General features: G+C 38.5%; 1 protein-coding gene across 7 annotated transcripts in view; it reads left to right on the top strand.

Annotated features, from left to right (window-relative positions):
- The window catches only part of PDE1C (phosphodiesterase 1C), a 479,464-nt gene that overhangs the window by 360,902 nt on the left and 98,802 nt on the right, over positions 1–19,760 (top strand). For all 7 annotated transcript variants that reach the window (XM_036897373.2, XM_036897377.2, XM_036897376.2 and 4 more), the window contains 5 exons: positions 7,853–7,966; positions 9,110–9,292; positions 10,261–10,327; positions 14,240–14,356; positions 15,554–15,694. In XM_036897373.2, the coding sequence (XP_036753268.2) occupies positions 7,853–7,966; positions 9,110–9,292; positions 10,261–10,327; positions 14,240–14,356; positions 15,554–15,694 (622 nt within the window). The remainder of the gene's footprint in view (positions 1–7,852; positions 7,967–9,109; positions 9,293–10,260; positions 10,328–14,239; positions 14,357–15,553; positions 15,695–19,760) is intronic.

Here is a 19,760-nt window from a genome sequence, read left to right as displayed (position 1 = left end):
GTTTTTGGGCGCCACTCCCCTCTGCCTGGAATCCACCATTTCTCCTTCCCGTCTGGCTTGCCTGGCAGATACCTGTCTGGCCTCAAGACAGCTCTGATGTCACCTCTTCTAGGAAGGGCCTTGTTATTTGGAGATTCATCTCCTTTGTGCTTTCTTAGCACCCTTGTCACACCTCTGCCATCATGCTTACTATACCCAGTGGTGGGTGCTGATTAACTGCCTGTCTTCCTTGCAGTCCCCTTTTGTACTGCTAGAGCTGCTACAGTGCCTGCACACAGAAAGCATCCACTAAATGTTGAATGAACGTGTCAAGCACAGCCACATGAATTAACTACAGAAACAAGCAAATCGCCAGAAGGATTTAGGTGGCATCATCGGGTGATGTGAAAGCATGCCCCTGAAGGTCACTTTTGGCTTCTGGTTTGGAGGAGTTGTTTTTAATTTACTTTAGGTGCCTGGGGATGGGAGTGACATGGAGGAAACAGGTGTGTGAAAAGGACACGGACACCTTTACTTTACAAACACACGGATGTGATGAACTGAAATGGTAACTTTATATTCAAGTGAACTTTTAGGACTTATGATTCATTGGGATGTGTGTGGGAAGTGCTTTAAGAGATCAGTTCCCTTTCACTTCCCTTCAAAGTAAACAAAGCCTGTGTGAGACTACAGCCATTGTCAACCACACTGGCAGTTCAGGAACTGCTTCTCCATTCTCAGAAGGAATAGCCTTGGACAGAATGGGTGGAGAGAAGAGAGTGTGTTTTGTGGCTTTTTTTTTTCCTTGTGCTTTTCTGGTGATATTATTCTGGCATTGTTTAGAGCTCAACAAGTGCATATGCCGTCAAGGTGTAGTATTTTAGGTTTTCAGGGCTTCATGTGGGTAGGGAATAGTACCATGTCCATTGTACAACAGTTTTCTAAATTGTGAGATTGAGTTAAAAAATTGCCTCCTAATCAAATCAACCCCATTGGTTCTAGAAATTATCCTTCAGTTAAAGAAAAAAACGACTTTCTTTTATTCTAACAGTCTTCCAAATACCAAAATGCAGTTTCCAGGCCTTTCCTTACTTAGTTTCTCTCTTTCAATATTTTTATGCATGCCTCAAGGTGACTCAGCATTCTGGACTTGCTGTGGATCTGAGTGCACAGAGCTCTGAAGTGATGTAGCATTCCATCATACACCCTGTAGCAAAGAAGCATACAGAAAGCAGAGAATTTATGTGGAAAAATGAGACTCATGTAAAAATGCAGCAGCTCATCCACAATGAAATTATACACGATCTTAACAGAAAGGCATCTTGCCAAAGTTTAAAAGCATAAGCTATTCCTAAAATGGTATTGCACTTCTATATTGGAATTATTATCTGGCAGCCATAATGACATAAATGGATGGAGTGTTGGAAACTATGAACATTCACTCAGAAGAGAAACTGTATTACTACTGTTGTTATGTATTTCCTTTTACCCTCTCTTTCTTTCTCCCTTCCTCCCTTCTTTTAGGTGCCAGACCCAAAAAACCTTTCGGTAGAATTAAATAGTTAGATATAGATATATGGACTACAACTGACCATGGGCCCTGTCCTTGGGAACATTGGCCTTTTAGATAGAATGAATTCACATGGGAAAAACGTCTGGACAAACTTTACTAGGAAAACGAAGGCATCTGAGCCTTCCTGCTTCCACTAGTCTCCTACATTAACAAAAATCCATTATAATATGTATAGACCTTGGCTCTTTTGAGGCAACCCTTTTAAGATGGATTCAGGTCTAGGGAAAACCTGTATTTTGATGGAAAATAGGAAAGGGTGTCTCCTCATTGCTGAAACATAAGGAAATTTTTCAATTTTTGAGACTAGTTGGTGACCAGTGGTGAAAGAGCTAATTTGAAACTCTTCTGCTCACAAAGCAGCAATTTCACCAAAAGGTATATAGGGAAGGGCAGGATGTTTCAAGATGGATAAAGGATTGGCGGAGAGGGTAGGCTGAGGGTCTAATGGAGCAGCAGCCACCTGAATGCCATCTTAGAGCTCAACCGTATTTTATAATGGGGACCTCTGGAATTGCCCAGGGTTTGTGTGACAGCTACATAAAGCAGAAAGCTGACAGCTATACGGACAGGGGCAGCCCTAGCTTGCATCCGACAGGCGCTAGTTAGTCAGGATAGGAGTTGTGTATATACAAAGTTGATCACCATTTACTTCTTTTTTGTTTTTTGTTTTTTATTTTGGTATCATTAATCTACACTTACATGAAGAACATTATGTTTACTAGGCTCCCCCCTTCACCAAGTCCCCCCCACATACCCTTTTACAATCACTGTCTATCAGCGTAGTAAAATGCTGTAAAATCACTACTTGTCTTCTCTGTGCCCACCCTGTACGCCCTCCACATTATACATGCTAATTGTAATGCCCCCTTTCTTTTTCCTGCCCTTATCCCTCCCTTCCCACCCATCCTTCCCAGTCTCTTTCCCTTTGGTAACTGTTAGTTGATTTATGGGTTCTGTGATTCTGCTGCTGTTTTGATCCTTCAGTTTTTCTTTATTCTTATACTCCACATATGAGTGAAATCATTTGATACTTGTCTTTCTCCACCTGACTTATTTCACTGAGCATAATACCCTCTAGCTCCATCCATATTGTTGCAAATGGTAGGATTTGTTTTCTTCTTATGACTGAATAATATTCCATTGTGTATATGTACCACATCTTCTTTATCCATTCATCTACTGATGGACATTTACGTTGCTTCCATTTCTTGGCTATTGCAAATAGTGCTGCGATAAACATAGGGGTGCATCTGTCTTTTTCAAACTGGGCTGCTGCATTCTTAGGGTAAATTCCTAGAAGTGGAATTCCTGGGTCAAATGGTATTTCTATTTTAAGCATTTTGAGGAACCTCCATACTGTTTTCTACAATGGTTGAACTAATTTACATTCCCACCAACAGTGTAGGAGGGTTCCTGTTTCTCCACAACCTCGCCAACATTTGTTGTTGTTTGTCTTTTGGATGGTGGCGATCCTTACTGGTGTGAGGTGATGTCTTGTTGTGGTTTTAATTTGCATTTCTCTGATGACAAGCGATGTGGAGCATCTTTTCATGTGTCTGTTGGCCATCTGAATTTCTTCGTTAGAGAACTGTCTATTCAGCTCCTCTGCCCATTTTTTAATTGGATTATTTGTTTTTTGTTTGTTGAGGTGTGTGAGCTCTTTATATATTTTGGATGTTAACCCTTTATCAGATCTGTCATTTATGAATATATTCTCCATACTGTAGGATACCTTTTTGTTCTATTGATGGTGTCCTTCGCTGTACAGAAGCTTTTCAGCTTGATATAGTCCCACCTGTTCATTTTTGCTTTTGTTTCCCTTGCCCAGGGAGATATGTTCATGAAGAAGTCACTCATGTTTATGTCCATGAGATTTTTGCCTATTTTTTTTTCTAAGAGTTTTATGGTTTCATGGCTTACATTCATTTCTTTGATCCATTTCGAATTTACTTTTGTATATGGGGTTAGACAGTGATCCAGTTTCATTCTCTTACATGTAGCTGTCCAGTTTTGCCAGCACCATCTGTTGAAGAGACTGTCATTTCCCCATTGTATGTCCATGGCTCCTTTATCATATATTAATTGGCCATATATGTTTGGGTTAATGTTCGGAGTCTCTATTCTGTTCCACTGGTCTGTGGCTCTGTTCTTGTGCCAGTACTAAATTGTCTTGATTACTGTGGCTTTGTAGTAGAGCTTGAAGTTGGGGAGTGAGATCCCCCCACACTTTATTCTTCCTTCTCAGGATTGCTTTGGCTATTCAGGGTCTTTGGTGGTTCCATATGAATTTTTGACCTATTTGTTCCAGTTCATTGAAGAATGCTGTTGGTAGTTTGATAGGGATTGCATCAAATCTGTATATTGCTTTGGGCAGGATGGCCATTTTGACGATATTAATTCTTCCTAGCCAGGAGCATGGGATGAGTTTCCATTTGTTAGTGTCCTATCATTTACTTTTGTTTTGAAGTTCTTGTCTTTCTATTGTCATGTTTGTTTCTTTTTAATTCCTTCTTCTCTTTCAGTCTGTTTGCTTTTTGTTACATGGTGATTTCAGCTTTCACCTTTATTACACAGACCTGTTTCCCTGAATTTTATTGAGCACAAAGTGTATGCTCCCTAAAATTTTCTTCTTTTTCTACTAGTAAGTTTTCTTTTCAAAAGTGAGTCCTTTCTTAATGTTTTGAGCGCTGTATTCTCCACTTTCTTTATTGCTGAAATCTTGTTGTAAGTATTTTTTTTTCTGTTTAGTCACCCTTGAATAAAGGGAGGTGAACATTGACTGGGTATTTTCCATAAACACAGTATGTGTGTTGTCCTGAGTTCCTTCCTGTCTGTCAGGTGTTCTGAGGTTGCATAGTACTTTATTCTGTGTCATTTCTCCTCTGGGATTGTTGAAGCCACTGGGCTAGGGATTTGCTTCTGTTTACAGGTTCCAGTTGGGTCAGACCTGCACACGTACATAAATGTGGCCATGCCCACTATCTGTCTGGTACTACTGTTGACTGCGTCAGGGTGAAGCCCCACACTGTTGATTTTCTGTTTCATATGACACAAAGCCTGGGACTTCCCAGAAGAGATGATTTTCAGTGCTACTGACCTGAACTGCTGAGTGATTCCACGTGATGCTTTCCCTGGAAGCACTGCTTCTTGCCCTGGCCTGGGGTTCTGGCCGCTAAATCAAAAGATGATATGAGATTGTTTTTGACCTGAGTACCCCAATATTAGGCCTTCCCAGGAGTGGGAATTGTTAACAACCATTAATACAAAGTGATATTCCAAGTAATGCTCTTAATAATTTAAATTGTTTTTTGACTGATTATAATTCGTTTTTAGTTCATAAAAGGGATGCAGGAAGCATTTATACCAGAAATAAGAGCTAGTCTTAGGAAAAGGAGAAGGGCTAGTCATTTTCTTGTATAATGAGCATTATATTTCATCTGGCTCTTCTTTTTAATCTTTTTAAGCTACTTGTCTATTTTGTAAAGGTTGCTTAGTTAAATCTAGGTCACGAATCCACAATTCATTTAATTGGAGACCCATGAAGACTGCTACCCACCCGTGAAAGATCACTGTCCTAGAGTATGCCCTAAAGTCTTTTGTTTCTGGTTTTGTTTTCTGGAAAAGCAGATTAATGATGCAATTTTGAATGTTTCCATACCTGAGAATTTATTCGTTGGCTTCATATATATAATATATAAGAATCCCACTAAATACCTTAAATTATACTATATTATTCTGAAAAAACTGGTATTGCTAAGTTTTTTTCTAGTATTTTGTATGGTAGAAGTCTATAGACATCTTGGATTTTTGTTACTTTGTAAGTAACATGTTTTATTTTCTCAAGTTCTTTTCTTTTGTTCTTTGAAAAAAAAATTACAATTGTATGTGTTGAGTGTTTTCATCTCTTCTTTTCTAGTTTTATTTTGATCACTTTTATTTGATTATTTATTAAATCCCTTTATAAAAGTTTTTCTTCAGTCTAGGAAAACATTTGATTACAGCTGCTTCTATTTATCCTTATGGAATCCCTGTTTATAGAATCATCTGAATCTTCTTTTATCTTTTATTTATATTTATTTAGTCTTATATTTTCATCATTTTTTTACATTTTCTCCTTTCCTCTTAAGTTTTGAGAATTGAGATGGGTCCTGTTAAAGATTCATGTCATTTCCTGGTAGAACCTTTGAACTCCACAGGAATGGAGATTTTTTTTTTTTAAGTTTAAATATGCCCTGAGTTTACTTTGCCAGTTTGAGTCCAAGCAACCTAGAGGGTAGTTGGTCCCCTGGAGGTGAGAGTCAAAATTGGAGGCAGACTTAGCCAGGAATGTGTTTTGCTAAAGAGCTTCCATTCCTTATTTGGAACAGCTCCCAGGATTCGCTGATGCCATCTCCCCATTCTTTGGCAGGCTGCTAACCACTGTGTGTGAGCGACTGGTAAACCCTTTCATGCCAACTCCCTGGCTGTGTTGCCTCTGAAACCCAGAAGACTTTCTAGTGCTTCTAATGGGAGCCACAGGGCCGACCCTCACCTTCAGGCCTGCAGAGGCCTCTGCTGATTTCCTTTGCAGTCGGGTGGCAATTAGCTGCTGTCTAATTTCCTCTGTATTTTATGTCACTGAAACTCCTGGAAATTTCTTTTGCATGGCTGATCCTCTTGCCCACTTTTTTTAAGGCTGACCCAGAGTTTTTCCTCATTCTTTATTGCTGATCATTTTCATGTTTATCTGTAGAAGATTAGTTTACATCTTGCCAAGAAGTTAACCTATTTTCTCTTATGAATCCAAGTCTGAGGATATTTTGATGTCAGAAAGGTGGGAATAGCCTTGGGAAATGGAGACTTGGTAATAATCTTAAGTGTCCTGCTACAGTGTTTCTCATCTGGTTACCTGTGATCATCAAGGTCACTGGATAACGAGGATAATTGCCTTTATAAAAAAACAACCAGGAAATGGGGAGATGTTGATCAATGAGTACAAACTTGCAGTTATAAGATGAATAAGTTCTGGAGGTCTAATGTACAGCATGGTGATTATAGTTAGCAGGTTTTAGTTTCAAGTACTATGTACTTGAAAGTTGCTAAGACAGTAATTCTTAAATCTTTTTACCATAGAAAAAGATTGAAATTTTATGTGATGGTGGATGTGTTAACTAATCTTATTGCAGCAATCACTTTGCAATATAAACCTGTATCAAATCAAGCTGTGCACCTTAAATTTACATGTCGTTATTTCAATTATATTCAGTAAAGCTGGAAAAAAAACACATGGTTGATTTGACTATTTCAATATTAGTTTGATTTAATTTTTTATCAACCTAAGAAATTTGGTGGTTGGATCTCCATTTTATAGCTGACATTCAGAGAAGGCAATAAGTTGCTGGTATTGCATAGCTAATGCATGGCAAAGCAGAACACAACCCCTGGTTGTCCTCAAAGTTTCTCCTCTTTTCTTTGCTGGCTGTCAAGCACCCTGAAGTGTTGTCCAATCTCCAAATCTCTGTGGTATTTACATGTTCCCAGTTACTGGACTTTGATCAGCTGTTGGCATTTTATTGCTTTCATATATACTGAGTCCTTCTCTGTGGGGATAATGTTGCTGTAAATAAGAGGAGAGCATGTCATATCATTTCTCTTATACTGTCTGGAACTCTTGGCCAGCAGTGGAGAAGGTCTTGACCTCAGTACCTTATTCTATCAATCCATACTCTTTTTTTAAAAATTCTAACTAGGGTATTTATCTGCTCCTAGAGGAATTCTTCCTGTCCAGTAAAATAGTTGTCTTCATGTACTGCTTATATAGCCCTCTTTGGTTATTTGGGGATTTAAATCTCCTTACCTGTGAAACACCTGTGGGCCACGAGGCTGCCATTCTCTATGGTCTCTGCTGAACAAAATACCTTCAACACAGCAGCATCTCAAGTGGTGTTCCGTGATGTTGCTGGTATGCTTTACTACATCCAATTAGAACAAAAAACAGTTAAGATCAGGGAAGAAGCAATATCGTTGATAATTTAGGGAACTCCTAGAAAGATAAGAGGTAGCAAGAAAGTGCTTGGGGATGGTCAGTGTCTGGTGGATGCAAACATTTTTGCTCTTGCTTCACGATGGCAAAAATGTTTGCATCATTTTATAACTTGCTCCTTTGAGAAATACTGGTCAGCTCCATCATTAGATTTGTATTTTCCTTTCAGATATATTAGAATAAATCAAAACATTCAAAGTCTGTAAAATATGTCACTATGATTGTAGGATCATTCTTTATTTCCTCTATTCTAATTGAATGATGTCTTTTTCCTCTAGGTTACGGTCTTTGGTCAAACAATTAGAGAGAGGGGAGGCTTCTGTGGTAGATCTTAAGAAGAATTTGGAATATGCAGCCACAGTACTTGAATCTGTATACATTGATGAAACCAGGTAAGCTAAAAATAACTAGAAATTAGATCAGTGATGGTCAATTTTCTGTTGCGTGGCTTTTCTGAAATGTCTCTATTGCATCTATAGAGTTGCATTCTAATGACTAGTCTTGAAGCTTATACCTGTTTTTACTGGTCATTTTTACTATTGCATATAAAATATAAATATAAAATATAATTTTAAGTTTTATTTTAGCTTATTACTATTTATGTTCTGTTCTACTATTTATGGTCTGACTTATGAACGAATTTAAATAAATACACCTGACAGGTGACTTAAATCATGTGCCCAAATAAAGACCTGAATTATTTTGGATATTTTGCTTGAATGTACACATTTAAGTTTCCATAATAGCTTATTAACTAAAGAGAGTATCAGTTGACATTATTTGGCTTCATTACTTCAGAGGACTGGGTTGATGTGATTTGAGTAATACTTTTCAAAGTATTTTTCTTTTTTAAAATTAATTTTTATTGAGATACAATTCACATATTACACTGTATAGGTTTAAGGTGTACATTGTGCTGATTTGATACATTTATATATTGCAATATAATTACCACCATAGTGTTAGCTAACACATTTATCACATCACATAATAATCATTATTTTTTTTGCGATGGGAACAGTTAAGATCTAGTCTCTTAGCAGCTTTGAAGTTTATAATACAGTATATTTTTGTCTGTAGCAAAGTCTTTAAATGCCCATTAAAAAAAAATGAAATAATGCCACATCGTCCCTCTATGAAATAAACCTCTTTGTGAATGCATTTTTAGATGGAAGGTTTGAGTGCATTCACATTCCACAAACCTTCTGGGTGTAAAGATTTTGGGTGCTCTTGAGGGCAGTGGGTTTGAGAACTACAGAGCCTGAGATAGAATATATCTGACTTTCCCCGCCTCCTTACTTCCTTTGTCCAGTCTGGTAGTAAGCCATTCTGAAACATAAATCATGGAAAAGGCCATCCTGAACTGCACACGGTGTGCTCTCACAAGCCAAAAGGTGTATTTTTGTGGCCAGTTTAATTTGGTTTCTTTGCACCTGTGTATACAGGTGGGGTGAAGAGAAGGACTGGCTGTTTTGAATGAAGGCCTCCAACTTCAGATTTAATCTCAGAGTCCTGGTTGTGTTTCTTGTGTTCAGGCGACTCCTGGATACAGAGGATGAACTCAGTGACATTCAGTCGGATGCGGTGCCTTCTGAGGTCCGAGACTGGCTGGCCTCCACCTTCACGCGGCAGATGGGGATGATGCTCAGGAGGAGCGAGGAGAAGCCGCGGTTCAAGAGCATTGTCCACGCAGTACAGGCTGGGATCTTTGTGGAGAGGTAAAAGCAGTTGGCATTCGGTCACCAAAGCAGCAAAGGGAACATCAGTTTCCAATGTCTGGAAGCTTTGCTTTAATGTAGTCTTTGTATCTTTATAAATACTGAAAATTCTGGGGGGAAACAGGTAGTCCTAAGATTTGGACATAGCAAAAACCAATCTATTGTAATCTCTGTAGTATCATCAGGACAAACTTTTGCCTTTGCTGAGCAGAATAATTTGTTTTTACTTTAAACTAGGGAAGATTTAGTTTGAGTTCAGTCTCTAATATTTAAAGAAGAATGTAATCTAATCCATCATCCTTTGACGTGTGGATGTCTGCATTTGGAACTGGCCAGGGATGCCTTGAGGCTGTTGACCCAGGCAGGACAGTTCATTTAAGGGTTTTGAGTTCCCCATGACACTTTCCCATTTTGTTAGCCATTTTGTTCTTTGAAATTGAATTGCACTCCTTCCCCAGAAATGGGTTCCAGAAATCAATTCTTCACCCTACAATCCTGTTGCACAATTACAGGTTTTAGAAATGCCACGGTCAGTTCAAAGTTCTCCTGGGACATTTATCTTCTCGTTTTTGACAGTTCTGAAGAACAAGCTCTTCGAAGTGGGTTGCCCATAGGAGTTCTTCATTCAGGTTAAAGCACTACTTTGTATACTATGTGGTATTATAATTCACTTCTGGTAGAAGAGGTGACCATTCTAATAATTCAATTTCCACTTTGGGGCACATAGATTAATATTTTTGTTTGTTTCCAATGGTTCATGTGTTTGGGATTACTTTAATTTCTTTTGAATTTAACTCTTAGGCCACTTGAGCAACTGTGAAAAAAGTTTCAGAAGAAATTTTCGGTTCCTCGGGTGGACACACAGCATGACTTCTCATTATTTTTGTCAATATGTGGGATAAGTCTGTGGCCTGCTAATTCTTCTTTGTAAGATATAATATTGCATTTCTCTTTTCTGTCTTTGGCAGAATGTATAGACGGACATCAAACATGGTCGGATTAAGTTACCCTCCAGCTGTTATTGAAGCACTAAAGGTAATACCAAGAAAAAGATCTTTGTACCTGGTACCCTCATGCGCATGGTACCCTATAAAATGTACAGTTCAATTTGTTGTTAGAAAATAAGAAGTTTCAGTCATTCCTGACTTTTTCTTATCATCTTTTACCTACTGTTCTAACAGTATCACTCTCTTTTCATCCTGTCTTGCTATTTTTTAAAAATCAAACTCTATGTGGTTTTCATTTTCTATTCTCTTGGTGTAGTTTAGTGATCTGTATAGTAACCTGGCATTAAGGGACTCAGTGTGACTTTGGCCATAGGAGATCAATTTGTTCTGGTTATAAACATTCAACTTCAGGAGGACCTTTGGTGATCAAATTATACCATTATCTGATTACCACTTCTAAGTCCATTTTATAGATGGAGAAACTAAGACTCAGCAAGATTTTAAAAAGACACGTTTAGAGACAGAACTAAAGTTTAATACCAGAGTTTCAGGCACATAGTAAGCTTCCAATAACATTTTACTGCATGGATGTACGCCCTCAGATCCCTTGCCCTCCCTATGTATCCTCCATGTTTTCCCAAGACTCTCACTGAGCCCATAATTTCCACAGGAGGTCATGTGGATGTTTGAGTTTAAATGGGCTAAGACTACAGAATTACTCCCAATCAGGAAAGCTCCTGGCATTGTACAGACACTCTAAGAGTCTCAGAGTGGATGCACTCCTCTAGGTGTGTGTTGATTCAGATCCACCGGTCTAAGGGTGTCCCAGCTGTGCCAAATTTGATTTGGCTTCTGGATGTGAGGGTGAGGCTGTGCTGAAGCCCATGATCCCTGGGCTGACATTGCATGGTGCCTACACATGGAGATGTGTCCGCTGCTCAGGACGGGTCAGCATTCTGACTGCTGTTAAAGTTATTGTTGTCTTTCTCTGAAACCTGAAAAATTTTTGGTTCCTTGATGATATTTTTAGAAGATAAATTACCTGTTCATAGAATTGGGGGTGGGAGTGCTTCTTGATCAATGTAATGTCAAGAAAGAGCCCTTTAGGGTCATTTGGATTATATATCTCATAGTCCCTTTCTCACGTCTCAGAGACATTCACTAGCTGAATTTATGTGACCCTATATATTCAGATTTTCAGCTCTCCATTTTCTGTCTCCTCTTAAGTCATTGTAAGATCAAGAAACATGCTCAAGAAGGAGATAGCAAGAAGACACATGTTCTCTCTCACTCTCTTCACCCCCCACTCTACAGCCCAACATTATTGGTGCAATTTACAGCAACATTTCCCATTTAATCAGTGAAATTACTTCATGAGATCTGATGTTTCATAACACCCACTATGAAGACACATTGATTTTTATAATTGAACCTGAAACTTTCAGCAAAAGGCTTAAAGAACACTAAAAGCATCTTTTATCTTTAATTTCTTCTTTTATTGTGAACATAAATACAGGTGGTTATACAGATACTTAAACATTTAGAAAATAGTTCTTATAATTTGGAGCATCTTTTCTATGCAGAATAACTGAAGAAAATGTGGAACAACCTGTGATGTGCATGAATTGTTATTTTATGCTTAGGGAAAAGTAATTCCTAAATGCACACCTGTTGTCTTTCTGAGGGGGAAGTTACCTAGATAATTTAGATAAAGAATAAGTACTAATTTGAATTGCTACCCTTCACTGCAAGTATTGCTGATAGGTGCATAAGACTGAAGCTGCTATTTCTCTTGGTCCTGTCCCCTGTTTACTGGGGAAGTTTAAGACAATGTAGTATCTCAGTGCCTCCCTAGACTCTGTTTTTATCTGTAGTGGACTGGAGGTGATTTGGAGAGATCACGCAGATAGATTCTTTTTTTTTTCCCCTTTTTTAAAACTGTAGTGTCTATTAGAAAAAAGGTCATTTTCACTTCACTGCCTGTATTTTATAAGGAATCACTATTGTTTTCTTCTACTACAGAAAATTTCCCCAAAGAGTGAGGAATGTAATTCAGTAAAATAACCACCATACTACCGTCATATTATCCTTTGTGATTAATGTAAGAACGTGGCATTAAAAAAAGAGAGAGAGAGAGAATAATCTTGACTTCCAACTTTGATAATTTCTATCTCCACTGTGATAGCCTTTTTCTTTCTTATTCATTCTGGAAAATAGGATTAAAAATTGTGAGATGTGACAAAGTGTTTTCCCACCTCCTGAGTTGTCAGTAGACTTTTCCTTGGGGCTAATGGTCAGAAAATGGATGTCATTTTAATGCTGATTATAGTAACCAAGATGAAGCTTTAGATCTTGGGTTAATCTTAGGGCCCCACAGTTGATGGCCTGTGCCCTACTGGGATATTTAGAGCATGAGGCCTGGGTCACAGCAGATACTCATTGAGTTTACAATGTCATCTGTCAGCAGTGATATCCCTGGAGGGTCATTGGTGTTATTATCTGGTTCTGCTACTGCATGCCATTAGACACTTTATTTCATCTCTCCGAAATTGCCATCTCTATGACTGGGGAAAGTAACACCTATTTTAGCATTGTGAAGGTTTGCAATGTATATAAACATTTGCACTGGGCCTGGCACAGAAAAAATGCTCAACATGTATAACTATTTCTTTAGTTATCATAATAAAGGAGAAATTATTGGTGGCTGAAGTGAGGTTACCACTAGGTATGAATTGAAACAATTCGACTGAAAATCTGTTGTAAAAGTTTGACTTTTCCCTGTATACACTGCGGTTTTCTGGTGCCCTGGCATCCATGAGAGAGCCCCTTGACAGCCTTGGCATGATGTTGTTGGCCGGGAGGTTTGGAGAGACATAGGGTTGGGGGGACAGATGGTGTAGCAGTGCACTAAGGGCTGAGGGGCGAGCCACCCCAAGCCAGCAGTTTCTGACAGTCACTGTCTCCCAGGGAACCACCTGACACCGTGCCTGGCCTCAGTGTCGTCTCCCAGGAGTACTTACCACGCTCAAGGCAGTTCACTTTCTTAAAGTACTGACTTCATACAGTGAGAAACCAAATGACTGTTGCTTTAACTATTGCTTTAAACCTTTACTTACTGTATCCACAAGTAGCTGGCTTAAAGCAAAGATGCATCAGAAAATGTTTACATATATTTTGGAGTAGCTATTCATAGACAAATAAGGCTTTGAACTTCAAGAATGGGGTGTGATGAGTGTGTTCAGCTTTGCTCTTGGTTTTAGTTTTTTGGTAAAGTGACTTACAGATTTGAGAACTAGATCTCCAGAGTGGGAGTATTTTTCTGTCCTGTGAAGGCTTTCTCCTTGTTTTCAGGTCAGCATTTTGGACTAAAGTGACACATTATTTTGTATTCTATGTCATGCATGTTTCTGAGCACTTTTAAGTGAGTTAACATCTTCAACATTGGATTAGTAAGAAATCAGTAGATAGTGTCAAGGGACTGGGGAGAAGTTTAGAGTAGGAAGCACCTAGAAATGAATTAAAAATTAGAAATTGAGCAGTGCTAGTGGAAGTGCTTAATGAAAAGAGCTGGAGCTTCAGCATCAGTGCAACTTCTACCTGTGTCCTGGCCCAACTTGTGTCCCTAGCGCTTACACAGAGTGGGTCCTGGGGAAATGAAGTAACTTCTCAGTTTTCTCATGTGTAAAATATGACTAATAATACTTACCACTTAGAGTTGTTTTCAGGATAAATTATATATTTGTCATGGATCACAATGCCTAGCATATGGTGGGTACTCAATAAATTATAGCTGTTATTAGTAATAAGACTATTTAATATTTTGTCAGTAAATGCCATGTAGGTCTGCCAGGTTGGTAGACATCTGAAAGTGGAAAGGGTTTTAGAATCTTGGGCTGTGAAGTCCAGGTGAGGGATGCAGGCTGACTCTGAAGTGGGAAGCTTGGTAGCTGCTTGGGTGGCTGTGGACTAATGCATTCTTTCTCCCTGCCCTATCCTGCAGGATGTGGACAAGTGGTCCTTTGATGTCTTTTCCCTCAATGAAGCCAGTGGGGATCATGCACTGAAATTTATTTTCTATGAATTACTCACACGCTATGATCTGATCAGCCGTTTCAAGGTTAGTGCCTAATTTTACAAAATGCATGCATTTATCCATCCTTGCATGTCTTTTGGGCTAAGACCAAGAGAAACCTTTTCATATGGACTGGAAACTGCTCAGGGGCACGTGGGAAACATCATCTGGACAGCCCTTGCCCTGCACCCCTCTGTGGTGGGAACTTTTCCTTCATCCCTTGCCTGGTGGGACTCACTGGCAAGGGAGAGCTGAAGCCATACCTTTTGACACCAGTCATTCTAGAAGTACAACCTAAAGCCTCTACTAGCAGAGCTCCCCTGAGGCTCTGCTCACAGACCTCATTCCAGCCTGATCTCATGTACTATCGACCACTGCCAGCAAGGAGACTGTAATGGAGACAGAGCGTGCATCTGCTCTCTCTGCAAACTCTTTTTCCAGCACTTGGCCCAAATTCAGACAAGTGCTATCCCTCATCGTCTGTGACAGATCATTGGTATTTCCCAGCCATTCATGCTTCAAATTAATTCTTCAACTTTAAGTAAAGAGCATGAATCGTTTCTAGTGTTCAATCCCCTCAGCCTTCTAATACCAAAGACTCTGGAGGTGGGGCGGGTTCCCTAGGGAACCTGTGCATTCATCTGCTGATATCCATCATATCATGCCCCTCAGACTTCTCTTATCATATGATGAGCCTCTGGAAAATGTAGGTCTTTTTCTATATAATATTAATTTCTCTGGACAGCATTGTTCTTTACTGCTTTCCTAAGGACTGTGTAGTTTGCAGTATATTTCTTACATTGCCATAAATATTTTACGGTAGTGTCCTTATTTTTTTTTGCATCAGAAACCTGCTTGAAAGTCCAATTAGATGCTCGCGACACTGCTCAGATCAAAGTTTCTGTACACATGCACGTACCTTTACCTACCATTTCAGTGGCTCATAGATCTCTTACAAGTAACTCAAGGAACCTAGGTTCATTGGATCTTCATATTTGATAATGATAATGAATTAATCTCTGACATCTAAAAGGCAATAAATTTTTATAAATCCAAAAATGGTAAACATGGCAATTTTCAAGTTGTCCAATAATTTCTTCAGTGATTTTTGCTAACTTTGAAAAGTTCTAATTTCTTCATATGGTATGTTATGTCTTCTGAAGGAGGCAGCTAGAAAGACTTTTGCTTCCTCACTTAAAGCTACAAAATCACTAGCTAATTAACCTCACTGCTCTCTTTCAGATCCCCATTTCTGCACTTGTCTCATTTGTGGAAGCCCTGGAAGTGGGATACAGCAAGCATAAAAATCCTTACCACAATTTAATGCATGCCGCTGATGTTACACAGACTGTGCATTACCTCCTCTATAAGACAGGAGTGGCGGTAAGTGCAGATAGGAACTCAAATTACATGACAGATGGTGTTTTATTGGAGGCTGTTCCTATTCAGATGAGGCTGAGCCCATAAGAAGTGCCTTGTCTTGCAGATTTCCTGTTCCCCAAGAATTATTTAACAGTCATGAAAGTCTTTGGGTTCTTTATTGCCTCTGATGTTTTCTCCATCCTGGACTCAATGAAATGAATATCTGGTAGTAACTTATATTCTTACTAGGTTATGACCAAATTAAATCTGATTTCTAGAAGTAAATATGTATTTCCAGATATGGAGAGTGGTGCTATTAACCTCTTGCTGTGGCTAATCGCAGTGATATCCGTTCATACTGATATTAGTCTGAGTATACTTAGTAACTAGGTTGCGCAATTAGCTTTTGGTTTAAACCACTAGATCTTTTTCACAAGGACTAAGGTTATTCTCATCCTATTTACTACTTATGTGTGCATTTGTTTTGTTTGAACCTAAAGGTCAATCTTTACCTCCAACCATTTGAAATTTTTCTTGCCTGTCTTGGCCCCAAATTTCAGCTCTTCAGATGTTTTTGAATTTCTGTTCTGTAATCTATTGTATTAACTGATCTGTTCAGCTTGGTTATCTATGTGCGCCTCTGCCTTGATGTAAGCCATTAATTTTATAAGATACTGCTGTTAATGACAAACAGCTAAGTCTCTATGGTAGGACTCTATGACTTTTTCCTTTGAAATCTTCTTCAGAATTGACATCAAGATGGATGTTCTTTGGGTATGGTTATTAATTAGTCCATACACCCAACTAATTTGTTATCTTTTCCTCTAGGGCATGTTGAAAGACTTGGTCTAATATTTCACTGAATTAAAAATGGAATACAGTGGGAGGAGTGTGGGCTTTGGAGCTAGCTATAGTTGGATATAAATCCTTGCTTAATTGCTTATTAGATTTTGTGACTTATGATAAATCGCTTGACTCTCTGAGTCAGGATTTCCTCATTTCTAAAATGGTGAAAAGTCCTGTAGAAGTACTGAGGCAGGAATGAAATACCAAAATCATGAACTGCTCTGTCCGCCTCATAAAGGAAGCTCAACAGTTAGGAATTGTTGTTATGAAAACTACAGGTTTCCCCAAAACTTCTCATCAGTCTTCAATTCTTCCTTATTGTAAAGCTGATTTCCTAAAAATATTATTTAAAAAGCTGTATTTTAAATTAAAGAAACACTATAAAGGCAACCTGTTCAAGGTAATGAATGGTTTCTGCCAGAAACTTAGAGCAAATGTTATAGTTAATGGTGGTTCCATGAAAGCCTGGGGCAAACAAGAGATGCCCACACTAATATCGCTATTGAACATTTTTCTGGAGATCTCAGCCCATGCAATACAGTATCTAAAAAAGATGAAGATAGTAATTTGATCATCTTTAAAACAGTCAAGGAAACCAACCACAAATTATTAGATCAAATAAAAGACCTCAATAAGATCTGGATAAGATAGTTGTCCTGTACACTGGAAATTACCAAATGTAACAGAAAAACATACATTCCCAAATGTTTACAAAATATCTAAAGTTACCTATGAAGAACTTTAAGACTAATAAAAAGGAAACTGTAAAAATAAGGGCAAAAGCTAATGTTTAAGTAAGAAAGAAATACACCATATTTTTAATGTGGAGCCTTAGTAATGACATGTCATGTCAGTTTTCCTCAAACTAATCTATAAATTCCGAGCAATACCAATTAAAATTCCAATAGGATTTAACATGAAACTTGACAAGCTGAATCTAAAATTTATGTAAAATGGGTATTTTATCACTTTACAAAAAAGCAGTGTTTAAAGACAATGTATGTGGTAGGGTAGTTTTTACTCTACTAGATAATAAAATATCTGCTGAAGCCATAGTAATAAAAATAGTGTGGTATTTGTGTAAAAATAGACAAAAATCAATGGAATTGATTAGAGTTTCAAAAACTAAACTCAAATATTTATTGAGAACTTATGTGCTGGGTACTTTCTTACAGAATGAATATATATTGGTGCTTTTACCAAACTTGCATTCTAGTGGGAGGTTACAGATGGAAGTCCAATGAAAAAATAAACAAGACAATATCGCTTGTGTTCTCTAGAGAATCAAAATGGTGCTCCCATGGAGGGACACCTGGGAGTTTTTCTAGATAGTTAGGAATGGCCTCTCTCTGGAGGTAATATTTAATCTGAGACAGTCATTATTTTAGGCTTGAGACATGCTGGGAACTGAAGAATATGCTGGCAGAGATAGTACAGGGTTAGTACAAAATCCCTCAATCAGACAGCAGCGTTGCGGCATTCACGGAGTTGGCAAGCATGGTGGGAGCAGAACGTGAGAGGGCTAGTGCAGCAAGACAAGGTTGGAGAAGACGGCAGGGGCCAGACCAAGTCTGGTTTGGTAGGACTGGGTAAGGAGTTCCATTTCTAAGTCCAGTGTGAGGCTGCTGTAGGGTGTTAGACATGGGAGTGGTGTGATCTGGTAAGATGAGAAGAATATTACTGTGGAGAAGGATTTTGAGGCAGCCTATTAGGAGGTATGGCCAAAGTCTACTGGAAAGATAATGGTAGTTGGAACTAGGAAGGACATGCTGGGATACAGAGACAAAAAACCCTGTTTCTGAAGCAGAATTAAGAGGATTAGGTGGCACATAGGATTTAGAATTATTAAAGAGAGGAATCAAGAGTACATCTACATTTTTGGTTTGATAAACAGGTTAATGAGAGAGCCTGGTGGAAAGGCAGGCTTTGGGGGAAGGGAAATCAAGAGTTTTGATTTAGACATGTTGAGTTTAAGATCCCTATTAGACATCAATGTGGAGACATCAAGCAAGAAGAAAACTAAAGGAGTCTAGAGTTCTGGGAAAGAGGTCAGACATGGACATGTGCATTGGGCAATCCCAGGCATAACGATATTATATAAAGGCATGGAACCAGATGAGGTTCTCTATCTAAAAAGAGAATGTGAAAAGAGAAGTAGAAGGGATTCTGAAGTGACTCCTGGAGCAGGCCAAAGTTTAAAACGATGGTAAAGAGTGCCAACAATAGTAACTAAAAAGGAGTGGCCAGTGACCTTCTGACAAAAACCAGGAGAGTGTGGGGTCATGGAAGCCAAGGAAAGAAAGTGCTTCAAAAGAGAATGGTGAATTGCTGGGCCATACCAAAAGGTCAAGTAAGGTGAGGATAGGGAAGTGAGCACTGTCTTTGGCAACCTGGCAGACATGAGCAGCCTCAGAGGCTTGGTGAGGATGGGACACTGACTAGAACAGAAGGAAGACAGAATTGCAGGTAAGGTGAAGTCACATATATAAGCAACGACATTACAGGGAAAATTACTCAGTTCAAGAAATGTTTGTGGGGTAGTTGTTCATTTGGAAACAATCAGAATGTTTTTGTCTTACTTCAACTCATTCACCGAAGTTTGGACAAATAAATTAAAGATGTGTGTATAAAAATAAATACGTTTATAGCCTTGTGAAGGGAGATTTGTTTTTGAATAATCCTCAAAACACAAAAGTCAAATAATAAAATATTGATCAATTTGAGTATATTAAAATTAAAACAGTGCACTGTGGAGATGTTAAGATGAATCATGCACAACTTTTTTAACCCGCCAGAAAAACTCCCAAGGATTTATGCTAATGCAAGTTATCATTAACATAAATGTTGTATCATAGCAGCCAGTGATCAGATGTACTGCATACTGTTCTTAAATGAGCTCCTTTGCTATTGAATTTTCATTTTCAATTCAGGCCATATTCAGAATAATTCTTAAATATAGAAACTACTTCCTGCCCACTCTCTCTTGAAAACACAGCTCAAAACAAACTTACTTCAGTGCAAGCTTACAAAAACAGCAGGAAGTGTTCCGATGAACGGAGAACATATTGTTACTTTAACCTTTCATTACAAACCAGAAGGGGGAAAATGCTTTAAATCATTTCAGGTTTATAAACTGTAAGACACATAGGGAATCAAAACATCCCATTGATAAAGTGATGTCCGGATTCAACATCAACAGTATTACTCACTGTGATCTGTTTATATTGCTCATTATTGCCTA

This window comes from Manis pentadactyla, chromosome 7, assembly GCF_030020395.1.
Source record: "Manis pentadactyla isolate mManPen7 chromosome 7, mManPen7.hap1, whole genome shotgun sequence".
In the NCBI taxonomy this organism is placed as follows: Eukaryota; Metazoa; Chordata; class Mammalia; order Pholidota; family Manidae; genus Manis; species Manis pentadactyla.
The sequence above is the reverse complement of the archived record's forward strand: the minus strand, read 5'-3'. Positions and strand labels throughout refer to the sequence as shown.